Source organism: Rhinatrema bivittatum, chromosome 4 (assembly GCF_901001135.1).
Source record: "Rhinatrema bivittatum chromosome 4, aRhiBiv1.1, whole genome shotgun sequence".
Taxonomy (NCBI): domain Eukaryota; kingdom Metazoa; phylum Chordata; class Amphibia; order Gymnophiona; family Rhinatrematidae; genus Rhinatrema; species Rhinatrema bivittatum.
This window is the reverse complement of record NC_042618.1, coordinates 255928933-255938246: the sequence shown is the minus strand read 5'-3', so window position 1 is coordinate 255938246 and position 9314 is coordinate 255928933. Positions and strand designations below refer to the sequence as shown.

General features: G+C 45.8%; 1 protein-coding gene across 1 annotated transcript in view; it reads left to right on the top strand.

The window, feature by feature from the left end:
• Window positions 1–1280: 1280 nt before the first annotated feature.
• Window positions 1281–9314, top strand: part of ATXN10 (ataxin 10) — a 434387-nt gene continuing 426353 nt past the window's right edge. Inside the window, 1 exon segment of the mRNA XM_029600055.1 lies at window positions 1281–1574. Within this exon segment, the coding sequence (XP_029455915.1) occupies window positions 1429–1574 (146 nt within the window). The 5' untranslated portion in view covers window positions 1281–1428.

Genomic DNA, 9314 nt, shown 5'->3' with positions numbered 1-9314 from the left:
CTGGGAACAGTTACTGTGGGAACTCCCTACGTGCGTCCTCGTTGCAGGATCTGCTTCTGACTTTGCCCAGGTTGCTCTCTATATTTAAACAAGAGTGTATGCGAAGAGGCTCGTGATTACTAATCCCTAGGGGAGTGATAGCATTGTTACTGGAAGCTCGAGCTGGCTGCGTCAGCAGGATTGCACAAGGGGGCCACTCCATGCCCTGAACCCAGTCTCACCCCCCCCCCCCCCCGATTATCTCACTGTTCCGCTCAGACCTATTACTGGGCTGCTCAGTGCTCTAGGCAATGTAGGTTTTATTGAGGGGAGGGGGGGGGGGGGCAGGCAGTTCTTCCTTGGATGTTCTGACCTTCTGAGATTATGTGTGAGAGAGGGAGCATGTATGAGCGAGTGTGTTGGTCTGAGACAAAAATAATATATATGTGTATGAGAGAGGGATACAGGAAAAAGTTTGTGCTCTCCCCGACCACCCCCTAATAATCCACCAGACAAGAAATGGGGCACCATTGAGTGGCAGAGGGCCCCCTCCATTGCTCTGGGAACCTGGAAGCGCAATTGTTGCCTGTGTGCAGCCTGTCAATTCATTATTGCCCTTTAATGCATACATAAATACAGTTTTTAGGTAGTTCACTGACCGGATGTAAAATGTATGCAAACGAATGTCAACATGTTTTCTCCCCTCCCCCAGGGCTCCTCAAGTGTCCAGTCCTGGTCTGTGGAACCGTTTGGCAACTCTAGTGTCGGTGAATCATAACACTGCAATTGCTGGCAAGGCAGCCCGGCTATCTTCAGCAAAGAAAAAAGTGCCACAACAAAGAGGATTGCTAACACTCAGCCGCCCATTTGCCCAGCCCAAAACTAGCCCAACCTATACAATTTTTTTTTTTGCCGCACAAGTAGCCCAATTTGGCAAAACACTAGAAAGACTCAGAGTATGCGCGATTGTGCCCGTCCGAGTTACCTCAATCTAATTTTTCTGCAGAGAGGGTCGGACGTGCCGAATACTCTTCCATCGAAAGTTATCGCAGTACATTTTTTTTTTATAGTTTTATTTCAGTTTAAAATTAAATTTCATTTTTTTGGCACTAACAATGGCTTCGCGTGCCATAGGTTGCTGATCTCTGGATTAAAACAACCAATTGACTTCTTCCGTACAATATTACCCCTGTTGGATCCTCCCACTCCTTACAAAAAGGCAATGAAAGCAAATGAGAAATCAGTCGCCTTCCAAACAATGCCATGTGCGCCAAATCTAGTGTGAATTTGACCATCGCGCCGCGAGAGAGCCCATTCTATCCAATAGCAGCTCACCGCGCCCGACGACGGGTCCCTAGTAGCCAATAACAGAGAGCTGTCCTAGCGTCTCCACCCCGGTCGCTTCCGTGTTCTGAAGCGGAAGGAGGAGGAGGGACTATAAGCAGCAAGATGGCTGCCTCCATCGAGACTTTGGTTGCGTTATCTCTGAAGCTGGAGGGTTTCGCTGCAAAACTGCGGGGAAGTGGAGAACTGGACCCGGAGTTGTTGCAGACAGTGCAGGAACTGACCAGTTTGTTCCGAGAGCAGCTGTACAGGTCTGTGCCCGAGACGAAGGTGGTGCGTTGGGAACATGATATGAAAGCATTATTTCTGTTTATAAACTTGCCGCTTGTCTTTCCTAACGGCGGTTTCTGGAAACCGTAAGATTTTCCATTAACGAGGGATTTGTTTAAAGAAAACAGTTGTTGCAAAGTAGCGGCTCCCAGACTTCTTAGGTCTTGACTTACACTTAAATTGCAGCAGATTCATAAAACAAAATAACTTTAGTAATTGATGGTGGAACCTTAATGCTATATGTGTGACTTTTAAATAAACTTATCTGCTACTCTTCTTTGTACATTTGTATTTTACCTGGTTGAATGAAAGGTGCACTCATCTTTGTCTCATGCATAGTTTGGGCACTCCGGTTACAGCTTTTATTTGTTAACATGTGATTAGTTTTCATTTGAAATGCATTGTAATTGGTGAGAGTGGCAGTTGACTTTTTCAATATCTCACTGGAAAGTGCCATGAAAGGAAAGTTAACTGGTTTAGAATATTTTTGTATTTAAATAATTCTTAAAAATTGGTATTAGGGAGTTCTCCATGTTTCAGATGAGTGCTTATTCCACCTGCAGCCATGATTCTCTGACGTTTGCACACACTGTATTAAGATACCCTGCCTTGGTACTTATTCTAGTATTACAGTGTGAAATAAACATTTTAAAAATTGCTGAGTGGTTAAGGTTCAGTGACATACAAGTTACATGTACAGTGGAAATTCATGGTCATAGCTAGGTCTGGTTGGCAGCTGTATGCTCATTGTATTGACTATTTATTTATTTTGAAGGTTTTGTATACCGACATTCGTTAGGAAAGCATCACATCGGTTTCCATAGAACAATAAAATAGCCAACAGGGCTTTACAATGAACCTGATACAATAAACAGGGGAGGGGATGAAAAAGGGAGGGCGGAGGGGAGGGGGAAAAGGGGGGGGGGGGAGGGGGAGACTAGATTAGTGAGGTGGGTTGCCAACTTGCATCCTAAACACTCTAAATCATTGCTGCTCTTCAGAGGGTTATCAGAAATCCCAAGATTGGCCTCAAATCTCCCTGCTGGACCTGGGTAATGTGACAGCTCTGGGTTTATTGGTGTGGGGCTCTATATCAGTGGTTCTCAACCGGTGTGTCACGATGGGAAAAAGGACAGGCCACGCTCACATGAGTGACACACTGCTCATTACAATTCCCGGCGGAAATAAAAAGTAAAGGTCCGGTAACTATTTTTATTGTTTAAAATGATACAAGGAAAAGATACATATTCTGTCTGAACAGAAACTGCATAAATAGTAAACATCCCACACCAAAACAGCACCAATTTCCAGCACTTAAACAGTAACCACCTTACCTAAGAAAAGGCAACACTGAAATATTACACCAGGCCTTAAGACACCAATACATCTCTTATTAGGAAAACGGACCAAGTCAGGTTGCTATAGAGCCCTACACAGAAACTACACGCCAGCAGAAAACCTCACCGGAGTCACATGTGCTGACCCTCACCTAACAAAGAATAAAGAGACCAAAACACATAACTAGAAGCATGCAGAAAAAACTGAATTGGAAACTGCAACAAGCCAGAGTCTCTGTGTGCAGTGTAATAAAGGGAAAAAAGAAACATCACCTATCCTTATAAAACAAATCAAGAAATATAAAATCAGTAGCAGTAAAACCATACTAACAAAAAGAACAAATTATTTCGAAACAGCTGATGAGTGGAATATCCAATAATTAAAAACTCATATAAAAAATTTCTAGATACCAATAAAATATTTCAAAATAGCAGACACAAAGACCCAGTAATGAAAAATAAGGATACAAAAATGTTTTTGCTCTGCATACCCTGAAACGTTTGATATCCAGGTGTCCTGAGATTGTTTTGAATTAGCAGGAGGGGTGGTTTGCTTGGAACTTTCTCCTCTCTCTGTCACATACCAGCGCTCTCTCTCACACTGGCTCTGTCACTCACATATACACATGCTTTTTCTCTCACTTATATAGGCTCTTAATTACACACATGCTGTCTATCTTTTCACGCTTACACACAGGCTTTCAATCACACACATATATGCTGTCTTTTTTTTTTTCTCTCACACACACTCTCATTCACATGCTTACAAACATGTCCTCTCTTTCTCTCATTTACACACAGGCTCTCAATCACATACTCACATGCTCCATCATCTAAACCAGCTCTCAATCATACACACACATGATCTCTCTCTCACACAAAGGATCTCAATAATACACACACACTCTTTCACACAAACAGGTTTTCAATCACAAACTTACACATATAGGTTCCCAATTGTAAACTTACATTCATGCTTTCTCTCTCACAGGCAGGCTCTCAATCACAGACATACATGCTATCTCACACACATACACACATGCTTGCTTGCTCATCCCCCCCCCCCCCCAAGAACTAGCGGCAGCAGCCGCCTCCTACCAACCCTAACCGCCTTCATTTTCAGCCCTCGCGGAGGAGGAGTCCCATGGGCTGCGGGGGTTGACGCTCTTCTTCATTTTCTCCAAGCCGCGCTGCACATTCTTCAGACTGCGCCTCTCTTCTGTTCTTCGGGCCAATTCTGACCACACTAGCATGGTCTCTTCTTCCCGCGCACGCACCCGCTGCTCACCACTTCCGCTTCCGGGCTGCGGGGGTGGGGGGGGGCGGGAAGAAGAGACCATGCTGATGCCGCTGACTTCAGCTGTCCTGCTGCGTTCCGCCTGGGCTGACAGCATTTTAAGCCCGGGTGGAGGTGGACCGGGGAGCAGCTGGGTCAGCGGGGGATCGGGAAGTTTGGCGACTCACCTGCGTGTTCTTGGCGACACACTGGTTGAGAACCACTGCTCTATATAGAAAAGCCATGCGGCCTTAGGCTGCATGTTGAGATAACAGCTACGTAGATGATGGCTGTGAACTAAAACAAGTGTCTTGCATGCACTCTGCCTATGAGGGTAGAGTACAATAGAGGCAGATGACAAAAATTGCCTAGGATAAGGTGTGATCATTATATCATTAGTAGTAAAAGCCTGTCTATGTATGGAAAAATACTGTTAAGAGAGGAGTGTGTGAGATGAGTGGTAGTGAGTGCATGCTGAGCTTGGGTGTACTGTGTGGTGGTAGAGAAGGGTACTGGGTAATTCAGAGAGAGGAACAGAGCTGGAGAGTGTAACTAGAGAGGGAGGCAGAGCTCAATTTCTTTAAGAACATAAGTGCTCATACTAGGTCAGACCAAGGGTTCATCAAGCTCAGCATCCTATTTCCAACAGATTTCAAGTACTTGACAAGTACCCAAACATTAAGTAGATCCCATGTTACTAATGCCAGTAATAGTGACTGTTCCCTACGTTATCTTCATTAATAGCAGTTAATGATCTTCTACAGGAACTCATCCAACCTTTCTTATACCCAGCTATACTAACTGCTCTAACCACATCCTCTGGCAACAAATTCCAGAGCTTAATTGTGCATTGAGTGAGAGAGAACTTTCTCTGACTTGTTTTAAATGTCCTGCTTTCTAACTTCATGGAGTGCCCCTGTTATCTGAAAGTGAGTAACCAATTCACATTTATACGTTCTAGTCCCCTCATGATTTTATAGACCTCTCATACCCCCCCCCCCCCCCCACCAGCCGTCTCTTCTCCATGCTGAATAGCCCTTGCCTTCTTAGCCTTTCCTCATATTGGAGCCGTTCCATCTTCTTTGTAATTTTTGTCGCCCTTCTCCAGTGCAACTATTTCTTTTCTGAGATGTGGTGACCAGAATTGCACATAGTACTGAAGGTGCAGTCTCACCATGGAGCAATAGAGGCATTATGACATTTTTCCATTTTATTCACCATTCCCTTCCTAATAATTACTAACATTCTGTTTGCTTTTTTTGACTGCCACAGCACAATGAGTTGACTATTTTAATGTGTTATCCACTATATGATGCCTAGATCATTTTCCTGTGTGTTTGTTGCTAATATGGAACCTGACATTGTGTAATTACAGCATGGGTTATTGTTCCCTAAATGCATCACCTTGCACTTGTCAACATTAAATTTCATCTGCTATTTGGTTGCTCAATCTTCCACCCTCGCAAAGTCATCATGCAATTTATCATAATCCACATGTGACTTAACTGCTCTGAATAATTGGCATTTGCAGATTTGATCACCTTACTCATTGTATCCCTTTCCAGATCATTTATAAATATATTGAAAAGCACCAGCCCAAGTACAGATTGCTGTGGTACTCCACTGTTTACCTTTTTCCACTGAGAAAATTGACCATTTAATCCTGTTTCCTGTCTTTTAACCCATTTGCAATCCACGAAAGGCCATTGCTTCTTATCCCATGACTTTTTTTTTTAGTTTTCTTAGAAGCCTCTCATGAGGGACTCTGTTACATGCCTTCTGAAAATCCAAATTCACTGCATTTACAGGTTCACCTTTATCCACATGTTTATTAACCCCTTCAAAAAAATGTTGCTGACTTGTTATGCAAGACTTCCCTTGGGTAAATTCATTAAACCATGTCTTTCTGTATGTTCTGTGACTTTGATCTTTATAGAATAGTTTCCACTGTTTTTTCCCAGCACGGAAGTTGGGCTTACCGTTCTATAGTTTCCAGGATCACCCCTGGAGTTTTTTAAATATTGGGATTACATTGGCTACCCTCCAGTCTTCAGGAACAATGGACTATTTTAATGATAGGTTACAAATATATGGTAGCAGACAGTGGATTTAGATCTGAGGGGATCCCCAGCCAGTCAGTCAATATCCACAATGAATATGAATGAGTGAGAACTTGCATACTGCGGAGAAAGTGCATGTAATTTTTTCTCATGCATATTGGTTGTGAATCTCCTGAAAACCCGACTGGCTGAGAATCCTGTAGGGCAGGTTTGGGAACCACTAGATTAGACAATACTGAGAGAGCGGGATGGAACTGGAGAATACAGGGAGGGAAAGAGGCAGAGCTCAAATTGCATACTAGTGATGCAGGTTGGTGCGGCTTTGCTCTTTATTATAGTTAGATAGTGGTTCCCAATCCTGGTAGTCTGCATGATGTAGATGAGAGAGAAAAAAAAAAAGCAGCTTCATGATGCTGTAGTCTGTGTGGACCAAAACAGAGCAGCAGTGATGGCTAGAAAGAGATGTAGCAGCAGCAGGTGTGGTATCAGTGGCATCCAGCATAGGAACAGTGGAGCCGATGCAATACAGTGTGCTCAGTCAGTGCAAAACTAATAGTGCACATCACAAGATGCATATTTTTGTGCTCAGAACAGGCATTCATTTCTTAGCACTCCCAAAAGTGTTACAGAAAAGTAGAAAATACTGCTTTTCTGTACATCCTCCGACTTAATATCGTAGCAGTATTAAGTTGGAGGATTGAAAGATTTAAAAAAAAAAAAAGTGCCGGTGATCAGGTTCCGGAAAACACACGCTTAGTTAACCAGCATCCGTTTTCCGAACCCATGACTCTGCACCGGTAACAGACCCTGATAAATTCAGTGTCTGTCCGTCTTAACTGGCAGATGGCTGCGGACAGCCTGCCTCTCCCGGGCACACGCTATCAAGGATGTGCTAGGGGCACGCAGTCGACCCTAGTGTCTCCTTGACAGTGACCCCTAATTAGAACATAGCATGGTGCCCCCAGGAGAGGTGCCTGGGGGTGTTAGGAAAGCGGGCACCCACTTTCTGCACATTTTAATTGCATCTGCCCCAGTGATGGCAGCAGGCTCAACAGTAGCCTGCAGGGATTGGGAGTAGGAGTAGTGGTAGTGACAAGACCAGGGGTGGGTCACAGGGGCCAGGAACAGCAATGCAGTACAATATAGTGAGGGGGAAGAAAGAGATTAGTATTTGAGGAGGAGAGAGTGAGTAGTGGGGATAAGTTGGGTAGGAGGGGATCAGGCTTAATGTGGTAGGGATGGATTTTGTTTTTCTCCTGAACAATCTGGAGGTTGATATGGAGTCTGCACTGCTAAGAAGGCAGTCACACTGAGTAGCTGGCAGCTGGAATATATCCTTTGTAGTGTGGTCCGGAATAACTGTTGGCAATTTTCTGCTGCCTTCTACTCTGTGTTAATATATTAGACTTAAACCTTAACATTTTGTAATAAAATAGTGAGGTGAAAAGTCCCCCCCCCGTCCCCTCCCCCACTGTGGTATCCATTCTGTAATCAATTTGATAGATACTTATAAAGAGGAAGTAAGAATCTAAAAATATTCACAAAGTGGGAAGAAATTTTAATTGTGCATGTCAAAAGATTGTCACTATCTTGCTATCAAGCTACATAATTTCTTAATAAAATCATTGCAACCATATATTGCTTACAATAGTTTGTGTTTAGTTCTGAAAACTTTAAAATGCAATGTTGATTATATTTGATTCTGCTTTCCCTGTACGTACCAGGATCAGTCCAGACAGCTGGGTTATGCCTCCCCTCCAGCAGATGGAGTCAGAGAGAAAACTGAAAGCACCCCCTAGATATACTGGTGTGCCACCTGCGATCCCTCAGTATATTCTCTGACTCCAGCAGATTGAGAGGCATAACCTGCGGTCCTGGTCTGGTCAGTTTATCGGTACTGGGAAACATTAAAAAAAAAACAAAACAAAACAGGACAAGATCAATTGGTTTCTTCCCTCCTATCGTTTGTCTGTCTGTGTTTTTAGTGTTTGGCGCAGCGCGGTTGGAGCTCATTGTGGGCAGGCAGGAGGGCAGTGTCCTCCTTAATTTCCCGGATTACAGTGTCCTTGAAACTGGGGGAGAGCTTACCGGTGGGCCGGTCACCCTCCCCCCAATTCCAGGGGATTCAGCCCTGAAGGGGGTTTGCAAAAAAAAAAAAAAAAAAAAAGAAATTAAAAGTTTTTTAACTTGGGCTAGCTGAGCCACTTAAGTCCTGTTGGGGACAGGCAGTGAGCTATTTTTTTTTCCCTTAACTCCGGCCTGCCAGCGTTTTCTTGGACCCGGAGGGGGTGGCTAGTTCACCCGGCGTGCTGTATCTGTGAGGCTCCTTCCTCACCTTGCTTTTGGCGCCGTTTTTGTGTTGCAGCTCCGTTCTCTTCTCTGATGCCGCGGTCGTCGCTCTGCGTGTCCTGTGGGGGGGGCGGGGGCGCGACTCTCCCGAGAGGGTCTCTGTCCCCGATGATTTCCCGGGGGCGAGGGATCCTCTCGGGGGCCGAGCGCTGCCCGCAGCAGGTCTCCTCTCCCCTCTCCGTCCCGGCATCGCAGCGCTGCAGGCAGTTGTGCACCGGCCCCTCCTCCCTCGGGGAGGAGTGCGGCGGCCATCTTGGCCACGAGGCAGGCTGAGTCGTCAGCGTCTGAGGAGGAGGAAAGCTCCCCTCCTCCCTCTCCTGGTGCACAGAGCGCACGCTCCCAGCCCGATTTGGGGACTCCTCGAGCCCCCCCCCCCTCTATAGATGCCCCGAAGAAAGGTTTGAAAAGGGCGGTCCCCTTTTCTTCTGATTTTGTGCTCCTAATGCACAAAGCCTTTTTGCAGGCAGAATCCGGCTGGGAGGCAGAGGTGCCCGCTCCCCCGAAGGTCCCCAGGACCACTGCCTTGCCCCAGGGGACCCCGCCGGGCGCGGGGTCCTCCGGGGGCCAGGGTCCCCGTCCGCGGGGGGGGGGGAGCTGAGGACCCGGAAGACTCAGGAGCCGCGCCGGAGTCCCCGGGGGCTCCGGACTTGCTGACGGCGGATACTCAGGGGGCCGTAGAAGGGGATGACCCCCAGGTGC